The 21,526-nt window shown below is 53.9% G+C and overlaps 6 protein-coding genes and 1 non-coding gene across 7 annotated transcripts; 3 read left to right on the top strand and 4 right to left on the bottom strand.

Annotated features, from left to right (window-relative positions):
- Nucleotides 1–279: 279 nt before the first annotated feature.
- On the bottom strand, nucleotides 280–4,825 carry BO70DRAFT_376030 (WD40 repeat-like protein; the record flags this gene model as incomplete). The annotated part of the gene is made up of 3 exons (XM_025545102.1): nucleotides 280–2,237; nucleotides 2,300–4,210; nucleotides 4,286–4,825. The coding sequence occupies 3 exons, from the start codon at nucleotides 4,823–4,825 to the stop codon at nucleotides 549–551; spliced, it is 4,140 nt and encodes a 1,379-aa protein (XP_025404069.1). The 3' UTR covers nucleotides 280–548.
- A 795-nt stretch (nucleotides 4,826–5,620) lies between these two features.
- BO70DRAFT_t15 lies at nucleotides 5,621–5,707 on the bottom strand. Its single transcript has one exon. It is a non-coding gene; the product is annotated as a tRNA-Gly (tRNA).
- A 192-nt stretch (nucleotides 5,708–5,899) lies between these two features.
- Nucleotides 5,900–8,100, bottom strand: BO70DRAFT_402267 (MFS general substrate transporter). The gene is made up of 14 exons (XM_025547018.1): nucleotides 7,929–8,100; nucleotides 7,767–7,844; nucleotides 7,641–7,720; nucleotides 7,505–7,586; nucleotides 7,385–7,438; nucleotides 7,268–7,338; nucleotides 7,063–7,222; nucleotides 6,965–7,018; nucleotides 6,867–6,918; nucleotides 6,709–6,816; nucleotides 6,568–6,658; nucleotides 6,397–6,520; nucleotides 6,261–6,352; nucleotides 5,900–6,200 (listed from the first exon to the last, which is right to left on the bottom strand). Exons 1-14 carry the CDS (start codon nucleotides 8,031–8,033, stop codon nucleotides 5,918–5,920), a joined length of 1,434 nt encoding a protein of 477 aa, XP_025404068.1. The 5' UTR covers nucleotides 8,034–8,100; the 3' UTR covers nucleotides 5,900–5,917.
- Nucleotides 8,101–9,123: 1,023 nt separating this feature from the next.
- On the bottom strand, nucleotides 9,124–10,198 carry BO70DRAFT_402264 (bZIP transcription factor; the record flags this gene model as incomplete). Its single annotated transcript, XM_025547017.1, has 3 exons — nucleotides 9,124–9,219; nucleotides 9,264–9,976; nucleotides 10,030–10,198. The coding sequence occupies 3 exons, from the start codon at nucleotides 10,196–10,198 to the stop codon at nucleotides 9,124–9,126; spliced, it is 978 nt and encodes a 325-aa protein (XP_025404067.1).
- Nucleotides 10,199–12,818: 2,620 nt separating this feature from the next.
- On the top strand, nucleotides 12,819–15,818 carry optC (small oligopeptide transporter, OPT family; the record flags this gene model as incomplete). The annotated part of the gene is made up of 13 exons (XM_025545615.1): nucleotides 12,819–13,008; nucleotides 13,059–13,115; nucleotides 13,167–13,243; nucleotides 13,293–13,451; nucleotides 13,501–13,631; nucleotides 13,678–13,960; nucleotides 14,010–14,185; nucleotides 14,235–14,841; nucleotides 14,887–14,959; nucleotides 15,005–15,186; nucleotides 15,245–15,362; nucleotides 15,422–15,508; nucleotides 15,562–15,818. The coding sequence occupies 13 exons, from the start codon at nucleotides 12,819–12,821 to the stop codon at nucleotides 15,753–15,755; spliced, it is 2,334 nt and encodes a 777-aa protein (XP_025404066.1). The 3' UTR covers nucleotides 15,756–15,818.
- A 1,239-nt stretch (nucleotides 15,819–17,057) lies between these two features.
- BO70DRAFT_327412 (MFS transporter) lies at nucleotides 17,058–19,054 on the top strand (the record flags this gene model as incomplete). The annotated part of the gene is made up of 4 exons (XM_025540698.1): nucleotides 17,058–17,392; nucleotides 17,469–18,455; nucleotides 18,518–18,649; nucleotides 18,746–19,054. The coding sequence occupies 4 exons, from the start codon at nucleotides 17,058–17,060 to the stop codon at nucleotides 18,993–18,995; spliced, it is 1,704 nt and encodes a 567-aa protein (XP_025404065.1). The 3' UTR covers nucleotides 18,996–19,054.
- A 709-nt stretch (nucleotides 19,055–19,763) lies between these two features.
- On the top strand, nucleotides 19,764–21,147 carry BO70DRAFT_425032 (DUF500-domain-containing protein; the record flags this gene model as incomplete). The annotated part of the gene is made up of 3 exons (XM_025547650.1): nucleotides 19,764–19,821; nucleotides 19,966–20,069; nucleotides 20,157–21,147. The coding sequence occupies 3 exons, from the start codon at nucleotides 19,764–19,766 to the stop codon at nucleotides 20,931–20,933; spliced, it is 939 nt and encodes a 312-aa protein (XP_025404064.1). The 3' UTR covers nucleotides 20,934–21,147.
- Between the last annotated feature and the right edge of the window lie 379 nt (nucleotides 21,148–21,526).

Here is a 21,526-nt window from a genome sequence, read left to right as displayed (position 1 = left end):
CCTCCACATACTCAAAGTCAAACTGCCTGGGCTCGCTGCTCGCCCTTCGCAAATCCATCCATCGGCTTCAGGTTCGACTTGGCCGGGCCCAATCACCTCGAGGGTACGGCGAGATCTCATACCCAGGAAGCCGCCGATACTGGCAGTCAATCCCGAGCGCCTTTGATTTCTCTTCCACGCGCTGGACTACATGTTGCGTAGGTAGGTCGTAGACTATGCGAAAGCTGTATATTCGGTATCAATGGGCATAAAAAAAAGCTGGACGTGAACGCGTGAAGTGCCATTTGCTGGACCGGGAAAGAGTAATGTTGCCCAGACGCGATCGGGACTGTCAATGCTGCATGATCGGTAACTACATCAGATAACTATACGAATCTAACAATACAAACCCCTGCAACCATTCATATAATCCTGGGCATATTATGATGCCATGGGCACTGAGTAAAAAGCGGGAATCGTAGCTTCAGCTTGGATTGACAGAATCTCCGAGTTCACGTCCGGTAGCACCATCTCTCTCTCTCCCTCTATATCCCCAAGATAATGAGAATCTAGCGAGATGGTGTGTCTTCCAACTGGAATGATATGAAAGAAACCTGACCCGATGGATTTCCAGAGACAAAGGTCTCAGCGTGAATAGTGTAGGTGTCACCCAAGGGTCGGAACTCATAAGGTACCCATATGAGCCTTTCCGTGCCATCGGCTCTCGATATCCACCCGTCGGCCTGATCATATTTGATGGCCTCCTTCGGCTGTGATTGGAGGGGAGCGTCAACCTGAATTGGTACCCTGATGTTGTGACAATTGGTGCATACCCAGCCACCATCACTGGTCTCCTCGAATTTCAAGCCGGTGAAAAAGGACCCCAGGACCTTGATTTCGCGTTCCGAGACTCCTGTTCTTGCGTCCCATACTGTGAGACTGTTCGACTGGGAGGTACAGAGCCATTTACCGTCGGGGGAAAACACCAAATCTCGCCAATCGTCATTTACTTCGTGGGTATAGAGGGTATTCCCTGTTCGGGGGTCCCAGACGGCGATCTTTCCCTCTGCAAAAGATGCCACGTGGTGCCCTGTTGGAGAGAACACCACCTCTTTCACAAAATTCAAGTGAGTACTGGGGCTGTGCTCCTCCTCCTCCTGCTCCTGATGCAGCATGTGGGGCGAGATATCCCAGAGACTGATGCCATCAGGCCACAATGCCGACAGTAAAACCTGGCCGTCGGGCGAAAACGCCAAATCGTTGACGTAAAGAGAGCAAGGCAACGTCCGGATCAGGGTCCATGTCTTTGTGTTCCACATTTCAATTGTGACATCTTTCGTCCCGATCGCCAATAGCGGATCATTCGGGGAAAATGCAATGCCACACCTACGTTCTTGATTCCTTGCCCACTCAAGTCTCCAAGTCATGGTATTCCAGACACGCACTCCCTCAACGTTGCACACGGCCACCAACGGGGAATTGGATGAGAATGTAACATTGTCGATAAAGCCAATTTGATCCCTACCTGGGAACAAAGCGCTTTCAAGGGTTTGTTCCAGTCGCCCCGAATCGGTATTGTAAAGATAGACCTTGCTGCGATGACATGAAGCAACCAGCTGACCATCGGGGGAGAAAGCAAGAGCAAAAGAACAAATGTCGGTTGTCGACCATTTGATACTCGACGTGGGGAGGTCCCATAAACAGAGCGTGTTTTCGGATGCTGAGGCCAGCACTCCGCCGCGCGGCGAGAATGCACAAATCACAAAAGGCAGACGTCCGGCCGACGGGTGCTGCAGAACTTGCCTTTCTCTCCATTTGACGGTATCCCATAGCTTCACCGTCCTAGCATCATCTAACCCCGCAGCCAGAAGCTGCCCGCATGGGGAAAAGTCGACGGAGTAATACCGGCTCCCTCCAAGGCTCTGTACCAGCGTCCCTGTAGCTAGATCCCATACCTCGACCGAGTTGTCTGATCCCGTTGCCATAAGACAGCCATCCGGAGAGACTGCCACATAATCTTTACGCTTCCCTTGGATTGTGTACAATAATGCACCCCAGCCTTTCGCCAGTGGCTGTACTCTTGGGACCCAGCGAGGGATCTCTGATCGAAAGATTTCTTTCACTTTACTTTCTTCCGGTGCAAATGCCAGCGCGGAGACATAAGCCTGCAGTGGTGCTTGAGCAATGACTGACCCGAATTTCATGATAAACCGTCTCCCATCGCGAAGGAATTGTGGAAGTTCGTCACTTCCGTCTCCCTGGAGACTTTGCCATTAGTTAAGTGTCAGTAGTTAACAGCGGGAATGAGTTAGTAGCATACTTTAAGCAAGGAGTGTAGTGTGTTGATTGCATCCATGGCATGGGGTATGACTCGCAGCAAGCTCGCAGCCTCTAACCAATGCAGAAAGTGTCGATAGAGGAATTGGTAAATGATCTCGCTGTCAGACTCCTGCAGCCCACCTCGTTTCAAATGGTAGGTCCAATATTGGCAGGCATATCGAAGTGGATCCAACCGACCTGAGAGGGGAACTTGAACCTCTTCAACAAACACACCATGGTTGGGGAGCTTGTACATATTCCGTTCCAGGTGGCCATCCATGGCGTGTACTGATCTCTCAAAAGCTCCATGATGCAGGTCTTCCAAAGAACCTTCTCTCAACGCGGCATGGTTCTCTCGCAGGTAGTCTTGCGCGGATTGATGGATGAAGTAGACTGTATCTTGCTGGACCGTCACAAAGGATCGACAGTCCTGAACAACAGCTTCCACACTGTCTTCTGGTAGCTTTGCCAGCACTTCTATTTCACACAGTTTTAGGGGTTGGCAAGCAAGCATTATCAGCACGAGAACATCTTTGCAGTAATCGAACTGACAGGCCCGATACGGATCGTTGAGTCTTTCAAGCAGGAACCCGTATAGATCGTGAAGCTCTTTGGGGGCGCGCTCGAGAGTTCTCATCCAAGCATATTCAGGCGAAGAAATGAGCTCCTTACACACCAGCGACACCCATATGAATGTTCTTCCTGCCTTTTCCTTCAACGTATTGATAACCCTATCGACGAGATCAATCTTTCTGGTTTTCCGCTCGAAATCGTGCCGCTTTCGATCGATGTACATGTCGATGGCCCCCAAAAGGGGTTCTTCGTCCAGCTTGATGATCGCTTTGGAAGACACGCTCACCATCTCGATCTCATCGCTAATCTCCCTTAACGGCCGACTGGTGAGAAGGATCTTGACCTTCGATGCTGTCCCGTCTGCGGGAAGCAGCTTTCTTACAACCCGGAAGACATCTTCGCCCGCACCTTCACATTCATCGAGAGCATCAATAAAAATCACAATCCGACCAAGATCAGCATCCTGCACCATGGCCGTGAAAATGGGCAACAGATTAGTAAATGCCATCGGGTCATTGAAGAGCGCAGCCCCGGAATCTTGATACTTCGGCCGTAAGTATCGCACCAGGTCCGGGTTTTGGACCAGAAGGAGCCACATGAGGCCTCGCAGGACTGCTGCCCCGTCATTGAACCCCTTCCCTGTATCCTGGATGAGGAAGTAGAGGATCTCCGGGCCGTGCACGTCCGAGACACTCCGAGCAAGAAGCTCCTGGATGAGGCCCACGGACAACATCGTCTTTCCTGTTCCTGCCTGCCCATTGATCCACAGCAGGTTGGGAGAGTGCGGATCTGCCCAGTCCAAAAAGCTTCTGTACTCTTCGGTGTCCAGGACCCACTCGTACAGTTCCCTGATGGACTTCTCCCTCCGTTCTTCGATGTTTTGGATTGCGGCGCGCGGGTCGATTCCGCGCAGATCCTTCTTGCACTGCCTGTCCTCTGCGATGTTGGCTTGGCTCTGGACGAGAGTCGACAGTTGTCGGATCTCACTCAGTATCTGTTCCTGCTTGTAGGGCTGGAGATCATCTCGAAGCTTCTGCTCCAGATCAGCGATCGCAGACAAATCCCCCTCCCAATCATCCAGCTCCACAAGGGCGCGGAGAAACCCGAAGAACTGATTCCGGTAGTAAAAGCAAACGCTTTTGACCTGGTAGAACAAGGGCGATTGGTATAGATCGAGAACCTTGGTGTCGAGCAGCTCTCGGATCTGCGCCAGACTGGCAGTGTTACTCTCCCGAGAAAGCAGCCGGTCGGTGATTTTCGAATACCAGTGAATCCGCGAGTTGATCTGATTGACGCCGTTGTACAGGGTCGCCATGGATTTTGTCGGTTTCATCAATAGCTACGACCATACCAACTTCTATCAGCGAATGCTCCGCCTGCCTGTCCCGAGAGGAAGGGGGCGCGCGCAACTTACATCCAGACTGGAGGTGACCACCGCCCAAGGTAACGCCGTCTGCGTCAGATTCTTCATCGGAATATCCAGAATATTTCTCACGGGCGTGATGGCATCGTTGATCTTTGCTGATCGTTCAATGATGCTTTTGCTCTTTTCGATCTTCTTCAACCCCTGTTCAACGATGAGTCGAAGTCGGGACTCCTCCATGGATATCGCTGGCGAGGCCGAGTCTTTCTTGCCATCGTTATCTTTCGCAAGAAAAACGGTATCCACGAGCTTCTCATATTCCTCGATATACTTCGCTGTCTGCGGACCCTCTTTCAGGTTGCCGTAGGCTTTACGCCAGAGGGCGTTGTGAATCGTCGTCGGAGACTCCTCATCATCCCCACTCGTCCCCTCGACCGGACCCCCTTTTGCATTGACCTCATTCTCGATCTGAGGAGGATGACCGAGGACGCTCGAGTGCCCAGATTTATCCGACGCGTGGGACGGCCGTCGACCGTGGTGATGTCCTCCCCCGATATGAAGTCTTTCCCGAAATCCCCAGCGGCTCGGCATGGCATCGCATTTTCTGAGAGCCGCAAGAGTTGAGAAGGAAAAGATGCCTTTCAGCCCCTCACCCCATGTAACTACTTAGTCGCCTGGCCCCAGGACTCGCGAGTCGGGATTTGACAGCAAAAGCAAAACAAGCGCTAAGCTGTGGAGCGTCTGCACCAGTCATGCAAGTCGGCCTTTCGATGCCCAACCACAGCTTCCTCAGCTGAGCAACAGGTTGGTTAAAACTGTGTCCTATTGGGGCGATAGCTGTCTAAACTACACCTATTATTGGTTAGAAAAGGCCGAGTGGAGTTGGAAAATTGAGGAGAACGATCACCTGGTAGAAACATATGTCCTCCAGCACCCCCTACCACGGCCGTGTGGCTATATACCTCCCCAACCAAGTAGGTGTTGAGTCAAGGGATGACGGCATTTCAGACATTATAAAGGGCGCTGGATAGATTTCAGACAGCAGATGAAGGAGGTTGAGAGGGCATGTTGTGTGGATCTGCCCCCTGTAGCTTGTTGGGGACATGTGCATGGGCAATCGGCGCTAGATGCCGCTGTAGTGAATGTCTCGACCTAAGATTTTTTTTTTTTTTTTTTTTTAATATTTCCAGCTTGACTTCTCTTCCATGCAGCAGAATACCATTCTTATCCCTCCCTGTACATGGCATTTCGTGACTCCAACAAACTAGATATAAGAGCGATTCGCATACCCTCGGACCTCCTGCTACCACTCCACTCCACTAGCTCTCACAGGGCTAGCTACTATCTAGCTAGACCAGCTTCCTAGTCTTACAGAGCAAAAAGAAATGCGCCAAGCGAGATTCGAACTCGCGTCGCAACCTGACTCCAATGAGGATTGGGAAGGTTGCATCCTAACCACTAGACGATTGGCGCTTCGACCATCGGCGCTGGTGATGGTGTTTTGGATTCGCAGGAGGTAAACAACCCTAACTCGAGTAACTGAACTCACTCAACTTGACTCATGTGCTTACCACCAGGCTTGATCATTACACTACGCTGTGCAATTACTATGCTACTACTTTACAAGGGCGGATTATATCACCTTAACACTGCTTAAAGCAGCCTGTCCTCTATTCACATACCCTAAGCATCCCCCGCCCGACCCTGCCGCCTCTTTCTCTTCTCCTCCCACTTAAAGACAAAATGAATACTGACGAACAAGACAGTCGCCAGACAAGATAGGCCCAGGTACAACTTCGCCCCGATATGCCAGTTCGGCGCCTCTGACGCCGGATACGCCGCGATGGGGAGGAACGCGCTGAACAGGTACGAGAAGAGGGTACCCGTCGCGAATAGGACCGTGCGTACCTCTGGCTCCGTTTCGAGGTGTGCTGCGGCCCAGGCGCAGAGGAGCATCGTGGAGACGCTATCTGCTGTTAGCTGTGTTTTGGTGGGATGACGTTCCCGTGGATGGTGGGTGACTTACGCGCCGACGTAGTCCATGAACCAGCCTGCCATGTATGTGTGCTCGTTGCTGGGGCGGATGACTAGGATGACGAGGGAGGTGATGTTGATGGCCTATTCGGATTAATCCTAATCAATGAAACATCTGAGAAACCTACTGAGTGCAGCAAGAGGAAGGGCAGTCGGACGCCGAAATAGTCGCTGAATCCGCTGAAGAGGATTTCGGCGACGAGCTGGATCGCCTGGCCGATGATCGGGAGGTAGTCGAGCATTGCGACGGAGCTATACTTGTCAGTCGAGGTACGAACACCAGGTGGTGGGTGACTTACTATTTCACTGTCCCGTCAGGGTTCTTCAACGACTTGAGCCAGAGGTTGAAGTAGCTGGTCGGCGTGGTACCGGTGCCAATCGCCCAGGCAACTAGATCATGTCAGTATGGCAAATTCCCGTTTAGACGGCGAGAGACGCACTCGAGAACAGCCAGAGATGCCAGAACCGGAAGCACCGCAGAAAGCTCTGGGGCTTGATGCCGACCTGCGATTTGCGGCCTACTCGTTTCGTGCGCGCGATGGCGGTTTCTACCGGGTCAGTATGCCCTAGGATAGGAGGAGACGGGTCAGAGACGTACTGATATGCCGAGGTCTGAGATAGAACTTCGACGACGGGTTTTGCTTTTCAGGCTGGGTACTGTTAGCATAGCTCTTCGCGGGAATGATATATGCGTACAAAGCCTGGGAGAACGGCGAAGGCGACTAGCGCGATGAATATGGTGCAGACGCCCTGGCTCAATTAGCTATGGTCATTACAGCCTGGAGTCTGCCTACGTTAATAATGAACGCCCATCGCCAACCGCTCCGTCCCAGCGCGCCATTCAGGTTGGTGGAGAGCGCACCCTGCATGGCGCCGGAGAGCATCGCGCCCACGGGCTGGGCCATGTTGTATAGACTCATCCGCAATGCCATCTCGTGAGGCAAGTACCATTGGCTGCTAATGTCAACTTCCACTCCTGACCATAAGTCCAGGACATACCTAATGATAGTGAAGTAGCCCGGCCAGGTAGCGCCTTCGAAGAAGCCGATCAAAAAGCGCAGCCCATACACCTATCTCATTTAGTCGCGAAACGCAAGATTCAGGATATGAACTCACCTGTTTTGCAGAGCTAACGGTCGACAAACAGCAAGTGAGGATTCCCCAGAGAATCTAGCCGGGTTAGAAGCCAAGCTCTTCGTCCCAATCAATTCTTCGTCTCGATCATCCATCACTCACCTCACATGTAGGCAACCAAACCGACGGCCCAACATGAGAAATGATCACGCACGATGGATACAGCATGACCATGTACCCGATACTAGGCATCATCAGATCAGCTATACTCAAGTTCATCCGGCCGGGGAGGACATACTTGAAGAAAGTGGTAAAATAGTTATACTCATTTCCACGCAGGTCCAGATCCGTCTCCATGCCGGAGACATAAGCATTGCTCTGCGAGTTGTCAGTTTCGTTCGCGATACGACAGTGCGGGACTTACAATGTTGGTCTGGTCGAGGTACTTGAACGCGTACCCTAAGAACCCGACAACGAGGAAAAAGGCATCCAGGCGCCAGACCTGCCGTGCCGTCAACCAGTCAGTCAATAACCCCAACAAACACCTTCATAAACAAGAAAGAAAAGAAAGTCCAGATTGAAATACCAGTGCCTTCTCAGCTTCGGGGTCAATCTCCTCGACAGCATCCTCATCGACGACCGAAGAAACCCTATCCGTAGCCGTCTTGTCCACGCCCTCGGGAACAGCCATCTTGATTTCTTTCCTTTCCTGTCACTGCCAAAACCGACAGGATTAATAACAGACACAGGGGTGTTTTATTGTTATAAACAGGAAAGCAAACCGGACGCCGACTCATGATAAGGCAAGCGCAACCCTGACCCTGCTCTCGTTGCGGAAAGGAATCGGAGAATGCCCGCATGGCATCAACGCGGGAGGCGAAGGCGTGCTTCGTCCCGCAGCCAAGACAGCCTAGTAGTACCCATCCATCCCTGCAGATGTCTGCAATCTGGACCTTGTTTAGACAGACAGTCAGATAAATCGTGACAGTATCCCGATGCTGACGCAAGGGCAAATCAAAATCATCTGCTGGTGCCACGCCACTGAGGGGCTTGATTGTTCGTTATGACGGGCATCAGCTTCTGATGATATACGCCGGAACACTCTCTGGAATCTGAAGTCTAGGGCAAGTAAGGAGGTGCCTCAGACCACAATCTAATCAAACATTGGAGTTCCTTGGATCTCAGATCAACCCCGGAAACCATCTCCGGCACGACTCACGGTCCTCCCTCGGGTTACATCGGGCGGCTTTGTTCACGCTGTGATTTAAATCTTGACTCTCAATGATCAAGTTAAGCACTGTGGCGGATCCTCAGCGATAAGGGTGATAGGGCTGGAGTGGAGTTGAGGCTGACGCTCTGACAGACATCTGAGATGTTGATATGGAGATAGATATATATAGTAGGAAATATTTTCTCTCTATAATCTTCTTTTCAGCCTCATTGGCGGTCTTTGTTATCATGCAAAATGGTTACCAGATGGGAGGTAACCTTTTTTACTGTCCAGACAAGCATGCGGATGGAGAAATACCGTAGAAGAGATAAACTAACATAGAATTCCGGGAACCCCTGTTAGCCGTCTATGAGAAGATATCGAGCGAGGTTACTTAAGACCTTCTCTATTCCCGCATGAACGATAGATGCATTGCATCCTGGCTGGTGGGAGAAAAAATGAGCCTATCATCGACTAGAGTATTGAATTTATCTATCTGTGGGGTAGTGATATATGATCAAGAAAACAGCGCAAGTCTTCCTGTGTACTGATATAACATTGTGAACAGACTTTATGCAGGCACTGCGTCCTTTTGACCAAGTGGGTGGGTGGTCTTGACCTCTCGCCGCATCCCAATCATCTCCAAGCAATAGTACTCTGCGCTGTACTATACTATACACAACTATCCAAACCATTATCATACCTACGAACCCCCCGAAACAGCGACCTCTCCCCCCTCCTCGCCCTCCACGCATCCGTCGAGGCAAACAGCTCCCAACAATCCCTGACCACCCACCCCCACAGCCTCACAAACGTCTCCGTGACCTCCCACCCCTCCGGATCCCACGGATCCTTCCAAACAATCACCCCCGTCTCCCCAATCCCCACACCCCTCGCCCGGGTCCCATTCCCACACATATCGCGACACAGCTGCGCATCATCCACCAGATCCTCGACGAGAATCAGATTATCGCGCATCTGCGGCACGGGGATCAGATCCAGCCAGGGATGATGCGGGACGGTCCGCTGGACCAGAGTTGGCTGGAGGGCTGGCGGGAGGACGGATTCCCGATCGTGGGTGCGCGGACATCGTGGCCCGATCATGCTGAACATGGATTTTGCGTCGTCGGGGGCCATGGCGCTGGGTTGGTAGCCGAGGACGTCGATGTTGGTGTTTAGGGCGCGCAGGAAGTTGAGGCGGGTGATTCCGAGGAGGAGGTCGGTGCGGGGTGAGCCCGTGGCGAACTCGGTGTGGATGAGTGATTCGAGGTGTTGGATTGTGAGGCGGGAGTTGGCGGCTTTAGGGCCGAGGATGTGGAGGTTGTCGAGGTGTTGGAGGTGGAGGGCTAGAGGGAGAGGGAGAGGGAGGGAGGGTTGGGGTTCGGAAGTCGCCGGTTGCGCTTGGGACGCATGCTGGCGTTGTCCTGGGTATTTGGTTAGCTTTGAGATGCACATTTTGTCCGTGGAGATGGCTTACTTCGGGCTCGCTGGTTCAGCCGGTTTTGTAATCTGCGTCGCTCCTTCGGATCGGTGACGCCGAACCACACGTCCTCGAGCTGGACTTGGATTCGAGGCGAGGAGGAGGAGGAGGAGGGGCAATGACCGGACGCATTTCCGGCGTTCGATTGCCGATGGGGATCCTGCATGGCTCAACTCGATGGAATGTGCAGAAGCCGGAAGGTCGATGCTAGCAGTTTTAGGATTGTGCAAGGATTGAGACGCTTCTTTCATCTTTTATCTTTCATCATCTTCTTCCCCACTGTTATGTCCGGGCTTATCTCCGGGGGTCTACCATGGACCAGATCAGGGGAAGTCCTCCAGAGTCTGCCTGGTACCTGACATCTGTCAACTTGCGTTGTGAACAGAAGTGTAGTCCAATGTATCGAGGGTCAAGTTGAAAGATATGAAAGACCGAAGATTGTATGAAGTGATCTCCTGCGGGTGGTGGATGCTGCCAGCATGCTGTTCCCTTTCCTGGCCCCCCTCACCCTAGTGAATGCCACGAGGGCGTATGACTATGGGAACAGACGCCTTGCATGTTTGAAAAACCTTTCAGTCGAATCCTATCTTTTTGTCGACAAACCTGCGTAAATATCAGTGTTGCTAGCTACCCCTGTCCAGTAAAGAGAGGGTCGGTGCCAGCCAGACTCAAGCCATCGCTCTTTTGCAATCCAACGCTTCTACGACGTGATACAACACGATCAGTCAGCTGGATTGGGTTTCTTCGCGTGGTGCTTAGCGCAAGAAAGGCGCCTCCACACCCAGCCAATCCCAAGTTCACGCATGTGGCAAATATGAGCCATATTTTCGAACAAACGCGAATCGATGTGTCAGAGAATGCAATCCTGATGTCAGACGAACACCAGCACAGCCTTTTATTGCATCCCCCCCTGTCTCCAGACCCTGCGCTATGGGAAAGGAACCTTCTGAAGTAGCCGCACGGTCGGACTCACCCCTGCAGGAAGGCATTTTCGGGAAGCCGTTAGGGTGAAGGCGTCATCTGACGCCATTGAATCCGTCGCAGAGATTGACAAGGTTGTTGACAGAAGGTCCAATCCTGCTGCAGGATTGTTCGAGCGATCGGTGCAGGATCAGTCGACCCAGGGTCATCTCTTACCCCGGTTCTGGCTCATCGTGCTGCAGCTGGGAATCCTACCATGGGCTAAAGTGCATCGGAGCTAATCTACCAGAACCCCAACCGACAGTCCCGCATGGCTGCTTTGTCCCAACCATGAGGAGGTGCTCCGTTGATAATGTGGCGGTTGCAGTCCGTCGGCGGGACTGCGATGCGTTGGCTGCAGCGACATGAAACCGCAGTCGGATCCGCCAGAATCATTTACCGTCAGAAGGTAAGAGTCATGGCTTCGGTGTCCTGAGTATCCGTAGGAAACACTTCCTCTCTTGGGACATTGCTCCGGGAGAATGACGAGGAAATACACGGGCGGGCCGACACTCTGAGTCCATGCCACAGCCGAGTTCGGAGAAGGCAGCTCTGACCTTCTTCTAATCTCGACGCGATTGCCCCAGGTGTATCAGGATTGAGGATTTTGGCCCAGGAAGCGGCGAAAGTTCCAGGCTGGCAATCAAGCTCGGTGGGTCTGTCTTCAAGGCTAGCCGCATGGTGGTCAGCCCGATATCTATCTATCGCCTGAGAGATTGTCGTCTGACGAGGAGAGTATCAATCAGGGCTCCGCGGTCCTCAACCCCAACGTGTCGGTTTGTAATGCATCGCCTCTTCTTCGCCCAGACAGACCCCAGAAAAAAAAAAGGACCCAACCTCCCTCAATCCAATTCCACACGACGATCCGCTGCATGGAACCTGGGGGTGGGAAAGAATATTCCCAACTCACGATACCCACGGAGGAGACGATGCGGGAAGGCGGGGAAGGTCGAGCCCATGCTTCGAGGCCAACGGCCAATGGGGACGAGGCCAATTGGAGATAAACGCCGATGCTATCGCAGCTAGCTCGAAAGAGGAGGGGGATTCGGTGCTTAGACTATGGGCCTAGCAGCGGCTAGCTCCATGCCTGCTCCACGCGGTCCATCGCCGTCGTGGGACGGTGGGAGATAAGGCCAGTCATCGCGGCCGGGCAGCACGTCATTTAGGGGGGGGTGAGGGAATCAACACATCGGACCACTTCCCTTATACATAGTTACATATACGCAAAAGTTGGCCCCAATGGTGTTTGGCCGAAGTTTTCACGCCTCTCCGGTTGCTGCCTGCAGCTGGCCATGCTTTTTTTTTTTTTCTTTTGCCCCTCTTCTGGCTCGACTCTCACGCGGTGTTCCGGCACACCACTGGATATGCACGACGGCAGCACGGACTCGGACCGTCCGATGGAATACTAGATACTACTATAGACGCGGATAAAGGCAGGCCGTGCGGGTTGGCTGCGGGCTTATCGGGAGCCACTGTCGCTGGTAACACCGTAACACTGCATCTGCTAGAGCTGGACTGTCGCTCTTGGCTGTCGGGGTTGGCCGAATGACAATGACACTGCGCAGGCGGAAGGGGGATGGTGTGCTTTCTTTTGGCGGTGTTATCATCGGGGTGGGTCTATCACCAGATGCACCTGCCTTACTTTTGCCATCCAGGCCGGTGTTGGCTGCCATGGTTGGCGACAGATAAGATGTGCTGATCCGTGGGTTTCGTGGCGGGATGTATAAGAGAACCATCCCAGCGCTGCTGATATTGGGCGCAGAGCTTCTTGAACGGTCGCTGCTGTGCGAACTTTGCTCTTGACTGCGACTCAGATGGCCGAGAGCATGGCTTCAGCGCCTGTCCCAGAGAGCGCCACCAAGGATGTTATTGAGACCAAGGAGGCCGACGTCGACGTCGACGGCGAGTTTCTCGAAGATAACGATGACTTCAAAAAGGATCTTCTCAGGGCTGAGCAGAGGGAGCTCATTCCCAATGAGGCCTTCAAATGGAACGTCGATGGAGATCAGTCGCCATGTGAGACCGGCTTCTCTGCCCGACATGATCGACTTGCTGACGTGGTTTAGTCCCTGAGGTGGCTGCCTGTGTTCCCAACACTGATGATCCTTCCCTACCATGCAACAGTCAGTCTCTCATACCCACATAGGGACAGGAAGATGCTGATGAACCTACAGCGGTCCGTGCTTGGGTTCTCCTCACGGTATTTGTGATGGTCTTTGCAGCTGTGAATCAGTTCTTCAGTCTGCGCTATGTACGTGGAACCCGAGGGCTTTCAAGATTTTCAAAAGCTGACTGACCAGCCATCTCTCACCGTTCAATATGTCGTCGCCCAGCTGCTGGTTTTTCCCATTGGACGGGCATGGGAAAAGCTTCCTCGGTGGAGAGTGCCCCTGGGACCGTTCACGTTTGATGTCAATCCGGGGCCGTTTAGTATCAAAGAGCATGCTTTGATTGCCATTGTAAGCGAGGTCGATCATCCTGCATAATATACGTCTCTGACAGGAATAGTGCGTCAACATCAGTGCCAGCACGGCCTATGCGTCGAGCTCGCTGATCGCCATCATCATGCCGCAGTACTGGAACTCAGACTACGGTGCTGGCTTCTCGTTTATATACCTCTTGACCTCGCAGATGATGGGGTAAGTGGACCCCTTACTGGCAGCAAGTGCTCGACTGACCTACTAGATTTGGCCTTGCTGGTCTATCCCGTCGCTGGCTGGTTTATCCCGGCGCCCTGATCTGGCCCTCATCGCTGTCGTCGACCGTCCTGTTCCGGGCTCTGCACGAGCCTGAAAACCGGGCACCCGCCAATGGCTGGACCATGAGTCGGTATCGCTTTTTTGGATACGCAACTGCGTTTGGCTTTGTAATCTACTGGTTCCCGGATTACATCTGGACGAGTCTGAGCACGTTCGCATTCGTCACCTGGCTGGCGCCTCACAACCAGAAGGTCAACACTATCTTTGGGGTAAGTCAGGCTGATCACTCATGTGCTGTCCAGAGGCTCACCGACGTAGATGAACTCTGGTCTAGGGCTGCTGCCGATTAGTCTGGATTGGACTCAGATCAATTACGCAGGATACCCTCTCATGACGCCCTTCTACATTACCTGCAACGCCTTTGCGGTGGTCGTGTTCTTCTACCTGTTCCTCTCGCCCATTCTGTACTACAAGGATGTCTGGTACAGCGCATAGTAAGCAGTCAACTTTCCTGTGCGGATGACAGTGCTAATCATCTACCAGCCTCCCTCTTCTGTCGTCAGACACGTTTGACAACACCGGTGCGGAGTACAATGTCTCCAGGGTCGTCGACTCGAACTTGGACTTCGTCTTGGCCAAATACGAGCAGTACTCTCCAATGTACCTGTCCATGTCTTACTCGCTCACCTACGGCTTGTCCTTCGCAGCCGTCACCGCCATCGTGGTCCACACCTATCTCTACAACGGGTCCGAGATTTGGGCCAAGTTCAAGAACTCCCGCCACGGAGGCGAGGACATCCATCGCCGCTTGATGCGCACCTACAGCGAGGTACCCGACTGGTGGTTCGGGCTCTTGTTTGTTCTCATGGCCGGATTCGGAATCTTGACTGTGCAGTATTGGGAGACCGGTCTGCCTGTCTGGGGCTTTATCGTGGTTTGCTGCGGCATGGGCGTGGTCCTGATTATCCCAGAAGGCATTCTGGAGGGAACCACTAACCAGCGTATTTTCCTCAATATCATCACTGAGATGATCGCCGGTTACGCGTGGCCGGGTAAGCCGATTGCCAACATGATGGTCAAGTGCTACGGGTACAACTCCGTCAAGCACGGCATGGACTTTGCCCAGGATATGAAGCTGGGGCAGTACATGGTGAGTTATTCGAGGCCAAATCAAGTCCAATACTGACCTGTCCAGAAAATCCCACCCCGTGTGCTCTTCTTCGGTCAGGTGTACTCGAGTATCCTGGCAACCATGACCCAGACTGGAGGTAAGTACTCATGACCAGTTCCAAGGCAGCAACTAATTGAAATAGTCATCCGATGGATGATGGGCAACATCACCGGACTTTGCGACACCGACAACAAGCAGAAGTTCACCTGTGCGGGAGCCAAGGTGATGTACAACGCCAGTCTGATTTGGGGCACCATCGGGCCCCAGCGCATGTTCCAACCGGGCCAGGTGTATCACTCCCTGATGTACTTCTTCTTCATCGGGGTACGTCTCATCTCATCTTCCCGGATTCTGTCCTGGTGCCGTGGCTAATCCGAAGTAGCCCATTGTCACCGGTATCGTCTACCTCATTTACCGACGCTATCCCACCAGCTGGGTCCGGTACATCAACGTGCCGATCTTCTTCAATGCCGCTGGCAACATCCCTCCTGCCAACACAAGTGAGCCTTCTCCGCCTCCCCATGCCCCCTATAGCATGAACGAAGCTGACAAAAGATAGCACAATACTCCCTCTGGTTCATCTTCGGTTTCATCTTCAACCACCTCCTCCGCAAGCGCGCCTTCAACTGGTGGAAAAAGTACAACTGTGAGTTCTTCGCTGCGTACTGGGCTGAACTCGAGCTAACAGCCTTCCTGCAGACCTGTTCCAGGCTGCCATGGACACGGGCACCGCCATTGCCACGATCCTCATTTTCTTTGCGCTGGGGTACACCAACACCACGTTCAGCTGGTGGGGTAACAATGTCGGTTCGAATACCGATGATGCAAATTCGGTGCCGTGGTTGACAGTTCCTGCCGGCGGGCATTTCGGTAAGGGACCTGGGGAGTTTTAATGTTGATAATCGAAGCGTGCGTTGTTTGAGATGTTTAGATTCTTAGCCTGAATGGGGTCTGTGCCTCGGAATGTCATGTTCATGAGCATGTTGTTCGAGTAAATCCTTGAGTGGGATGGTCGAGGAAACCGGAAGTAAATCATCGGGTAAATCGCGGGTAAACCAGGGAGGAAACGGTTAGTAAATAGTTAGATTTACGATCTAGTAAATCGCCAAGTAAGCAGTCAAGTCAACCATCGAGGTCCTTGTAGGTCTTTGGGGGTCAGGTGATCGGGGCCCGTGTTCGTGCGTGTGTTCCCCCGCCTTGTTATATATCTCGATTCTCACAGCGTCAGCATCAGCCCCAGGCTCCCACATAAGTCCTATCAGATCAAAATAACAGACGGTTAGCATTCTTCCGCTCCGTATGTTGGCCCGGGAAGCATTCTGCCATCTCCCACGTTCCTTCGCAGACGCGTCGAAGCCATACGGTTGTCAGTTGTCGGCGTCTAACAAACGCCATAGAGTAACAGATCAGACGATAAGCCAACAAACAGCCCAGGACATCGATATCGGACCCGACAATGCCAAGCCAAAGCAATCGTCCACCAGGGCCTATGGTACTGCTTTCCCGGGCAGCGACTACGTTTATACCTGCGACGCTCCACATGGTTGACAGCGACCATCACAATCAAGACCATCCTACCAATGGCAGTCGCAGCGTGGCTAGCCGTGCACGCAACGATGACATCGCATTTGCCCAAAACCCCCTTATCAGGATGAATGCGATTGTATACTAGTATAACTACTAGCTACAAAATTTTTCAGAGCCCGAAAACCCCCGAAGGCCGGCTACGCGCGGCTGACCTCGGGGGACGCCACAACGCCGAGGCTCCCACGCGGCCACGCGCCACAACGCCGAGCGTATCCGCTGTCACTTCGGAACAACGGCTCAGGGACAAGGCCCTTGATTGGCGGCGCTGGGCCCCAGGCACGGCGTTGTGGCTAGAGCCGCAGCGGAAAGAGATGGATCTGGCCGTCTTTTCCCTGCTCGTGGACCAGGGCCTGCGGCTCGTCTGGCTGCGACAAGTGGACTCGCGAGCTGTGTGGCCAGAGGGCACCACGGCGTAATCGCGTGCGAAGGAGAAAATTTGATAGCGAAATCCCTAGTCCGGTGGGTATGTTGGGCCAGGATGGGCTGCTATATCAGGGTTTCATCTCCCAGGGGGAATTTCTCTGGCTCCGATGTGTCCTGTATATCGCTGTTGCTGTTCTTGAGCCGCACGCACTCGCAGAGCGTACTCGGTTAGAATGGAGCACGGAATGGACCTCGAGAAGACGCAGTCGCCTGTTATCGACAGTGCCAGTGATGAGTATGATTACTCTGATGAACATGAACATGAACATGACCATGACCATGACCATGATCATGAACACGAACATCCCGACCCGATCGAGCTCTCTCGCATCAAATCATACCAACTGCAGCAGAAGGCTACGGTAGGGTCGACCCGTGCCCCTGAACCGAGAGAGCAATGGCTGCCTATGGGTGCGGGCAAGGAATACCCCCCGTTGCTGCCCGCTCCGGAGAGATATGTGGTGGAATTCGACGGTGCCGATGACCCCATGCACCCGCATAACTGGTCCATGTTGCGCAGGTGAGCCTATACTACTATCTCTCCATTACCCCCTCTTTCCCCATCAGCACACCCCTGACGGACCGACCAACCCTAGATCCATCCTCGCCGCCATCCTCTGCTACGCCACCTTCGCTGCATCCTTTACCAGCGCCGTCTTCTCGGCCGCCATCAGCTCCGTCAGCAAAGAATTCCACGTCGGAACCGAAGTCAGCACCCTGGGTGTAACCCTCTATGTCTTCGGCTTCGCCGCCGGCCCGACCATCTGGGCCCCAGCCTCGGAACTGATCGGACGGCGCTGGCCGCTGTCCATCGGGCTCCTGGGCTGCGGCATCTTCACCATCGCCTGCGCGACCGGCAAGGACTTCCAGACGATCATGCTGGGCCGGTTCTTCGGCGGGCTGTTCGCGGCCAGCCCCGTCTCGCTGGTCCCTGCCGTCTTTGCCGATCTGTTCAACACCGCCCAGCGCGGCATCGTGATGTGCACCTTCTGCATGGCGGTGTTCGTCGGGCCCTTCGCCTCCCCCTTTGTCGGCGGCTTCATCGCCATGAGCCCCCTCGGCTGGCGCTGGACCATGTACGTGCCCTCCCTGATGGTCTTCCTCGGCTTCATCCTCGTCTTCTGCTTCCTCGACGAGACCTACCCCCCCGTGATCCTCGTCCGCAAGGCCGCCATCCTGCGCCGCCAGACCCGCAACTGGGGCATCCACGCCAAGCAGGACGAAGTCGAAGTCGATATCAAGGAACTCGTCCGCAACAACTTCACCCGGCCCCTCACCATGCTGGCCACCGAGCCCATCCTCCTTCTCATCTCCCTGTACATCTCCTTCATCTACGGCCTCATCTACGCCCTGCTGGGCGCCTACCCCGTCGTCTTCGAGGACGTCTACGGCATGAGCATGGGCGTCGGCGGTCTCGCCTTCATCGGTCTCATCCTGGGTGAACTCCTGGGCGGCGTCTTCGTGCTGTGTCTGCAGGGCTCGTATAAGCGCAAGCTGGACGCGAATGGCGGCAAGCCCGTGCCCGAATGGCGTCTTCCGGCCGCGACAGTCGGGGCCGTGGCCTTTGCTATCGGCATGTTCTGGTACGTATTCCTCCCAACCCTCTCTCACGGTCAGAAACAATGGCTCATATTCCTCATCACAGGTTCGGCTGGACCGGCTACACGAACAAGATCCACTGGATGGCGCCCACCGCGTCCGGCGTGCTCACTGGCCTGGGCATCTTCTGCATCTTCCTGCAGTGCTTCAACTATATCGTCGATTGCTATCCCACTCTGTATGTTGTTCTTCCCCCCCCGATAAATCTTACCCCACCACCCAACCCTCCAAAATTCGATCGATATGAGTGCTAATATCAATGGATGAATAACAGTGCCGCATCCACCATCGCCGCCAACACGATCCTGCGCTCCCTGGTGGGCTGCGTCTTCCCGTTGTTCTCGCGGCAGATGATGATCAACATGGGGGTGCAGTGGGCGGGTACCCTGCTGGGGTGCATTGCGGCCGTGATGATCCCCATCCCGATCGGGTTCATGATGTATGGGCCGTGGCTGAGGAAGAAGAGTAAGCTGGCGGCGTCGCCGGTGTATGAGGTTGGGGAGGAGAGGAAGGGGGATGTATGATGTATGATGATGATGATTATGATGGATGGATGGTTGGTTGATGGGGTGTGATGATGAATAGATATATTTAATGGATGTATATAGTTATGTTATGTTATATAATGTTGATGGATCTCATGAATGCATTGGAGTCTAGACCAAGTCTTAGGAACTATACCTTCGCCAAGGGAGAGAGTTGAATCCTGACATAGGAGATAATTGATCTTGAATTTTTGTTTACCCTCTGATCTCCCACTCGTATCTCATCATGACCATGACCATGACCATGATCACCACACCCACCCCTCATGCCCTATGTTAACCCCCATTGGCAGATCAAATCAAACCGCACGGGAAGGAAAGGAGAGTGGATGCATCCCCAACACTCTAATCCAATGGAACCAGTGGACTTGGCTCGGGAGGGTTCTTCTAGTCCGGTTATGGATAAGACTGGATGGGGGTGGTCATTTAGGCACTTCAGCAGGTTATCATCGGTGTTGTTGTTTTAAATTCGGTCGGTCGCGTCGCGGTTTTTAATCCTGTGTTGTGTGGCATTCTCACCGCCAGATAGATAGACCTCAATGGCTACAGCCCCGAATAATCCCCACTATGTTCTAGTGTCTAGCTTGTAACAGATGCTCTAATCTGTCTAGCTGCGAGGGGAAAGTGGAAATTGGCCCTGATCTGCTTGTGTTTATTCTTCCGGGCGCAACTTCTCCTGACCGGACATTCACACTGTCGCTGTTTGTTCATTCACTCCCCTTCCGAATCGCAATTGCAATCACAGCCATGCCACCCTTTGAGATGCTCAAGGGGATGCACAGTCCCTTGCCAGGTTCCCTGGAGAGTATGTCTTGTTACCCTCCCAGCTACAATGCCTACACCTACAGCCTACACCTACACCTCCACCTCCCTCTCCACCACCCCACAACCAAACCACAACCAAACCACACACACACACACAGGCTAATACCACCACCATCACCACCAGCTGAATGCAACAAAGCCGCGCAAATCCTCGACACCTTCACGAACCCCGATCGCACCGACGGGCCCGACAGTCTCATTCCACCGAAGATCCTCTCCAGCGCGAAGGTGCGTTCTCCCCCTCAACTCTCAACCCTCAACTCTCAGAAACCACCTTGATCACCGCCCTAACACCCTTATCCTGGTCCGAAACAGGGCTTCGCCATATTCTCCATCTCCAAACTCGGCATCCTGGGCTCCATCCGCCTGGGCTCAGGCATCCTGATCGCGCGCCTCCCCAACAACGCGTGGTCGGCGCCCTCGGCCATCGCGACCGTCGGCATCGGCATCGGCGGCCAGATCGGGGTCGAGATCGCCAACTTCGTCCTCGTGCTCAACACCACCAGCGCCGTGCGCACCTTCGCGCAGATGGGCAGTCTGTCGCTGGGCAAGAACGTCTCGTTTGCGGTCGGGCCGTCCGGACGGTACGGCGAGGTCGGCGGGGTGATCAGTTCGGGCGGCGTGGCGGGGATATTCTCCTACGGGCAGAACAGGGGGCTCTTTGGCGGGTTCAGTACCGAGGGCAGCGTGGTGTATGAGCGCAGGGGGGCGAATAAGAAGTTTTATGGCCGCAAGGTCAGGGTCAGGGAGTTGGTGGGCGGGTGTGTGGATGTTCCCGCGGAGGCCGGGGGGTTGGTGGATGTGTTGAGGGGGGAGAGGTTTAGGATGAATGTCACTGAGGGGATTGGGAAGGGGGAGAAGGGGGAGGACAGTGTGGGTGTCTCCGAGTTGGATGCTGGAGACGAGGCTGTCAAGATGCCGGCCGAGTTGCCGGCCGAGATGGTTGCGGAGATGCCCGTCGAGTTTCTGGCCGAGTTGCCGGCCGAGGTCGTCCCTGATTCCTTTTTTCTGGATAGGAGGGGCGGGGAGGAGGTCAAGAGGAAGCCGCTGCCTGAGTTGGCGGAGGAGGTGCCGATCAAGATGCAGACTTGATCAGCCTTCTTGGCTGGTGACGAGGGTGGTGAGGAGGATGATTTACTCCCTCCGCCTCTCTCGGCTCTGAGATCGTCGCGAACCCTCATGCGCGGTGCCCGGATGGATCGCTGCGAGGTGATTCATCCAACAGCTCTCGGATTGACAGCCAGTCGATGCACAGACGTCTGCATCCTGCCGTGCGTGGCGTCGGCACAGACAGACATCTCACTCTCAGGGTAGGGGGATTGGAGATGGCAATTGCAATCCCAAGCTCGCGGACTCGCTCGGATGGCTCCAGGTCCACATTTATGGCGAATTCTCGGACTTGCTGAGTCGAGTATCTATCTAGCCAAGCTGTCAACACGAGCTGGACCCATCCGACGGTTGAGAAGAATCTGCCGCGTCTGCGGGACTACGTTTAGCCCCATAGTTAGCTCATAAGACCGCTCATATAGGAGCGGTGGAGGAGGATCTGTCATATCCGTGCGACTGCATCGGTCCTTCCATCCAGTCAGCCTTTAGATCAGGGCAGGGGCACGGCTGAACGGAAACATCTTCAGCTGCTGGTCAGAGTCGGACACCTTCTCGAACAGTCCCCTCTGATGTCCACC

This window comes from Aspergillus heteromorphus, assembly GCF_003184545.1.
Source record: "Aspergillus heteromorphus CBS 117.55 chromosome Unknown BO70scaffold_1, whole genome shotgun sequence".
NCBI classification, from domain to species: domain Eukaryota; kingdom Fungi; phylum Ascomycota; class Eurotiomycetes; order Eurotiales; family Aspergillaceae; genus Aspergillus; species Aspergillus heteromorphus.
The sequence above is the reverse complement of the archived record's forward strand: the minus strand, read 5'-3'. Positions and strand labels throughout refer to the sequence as shown.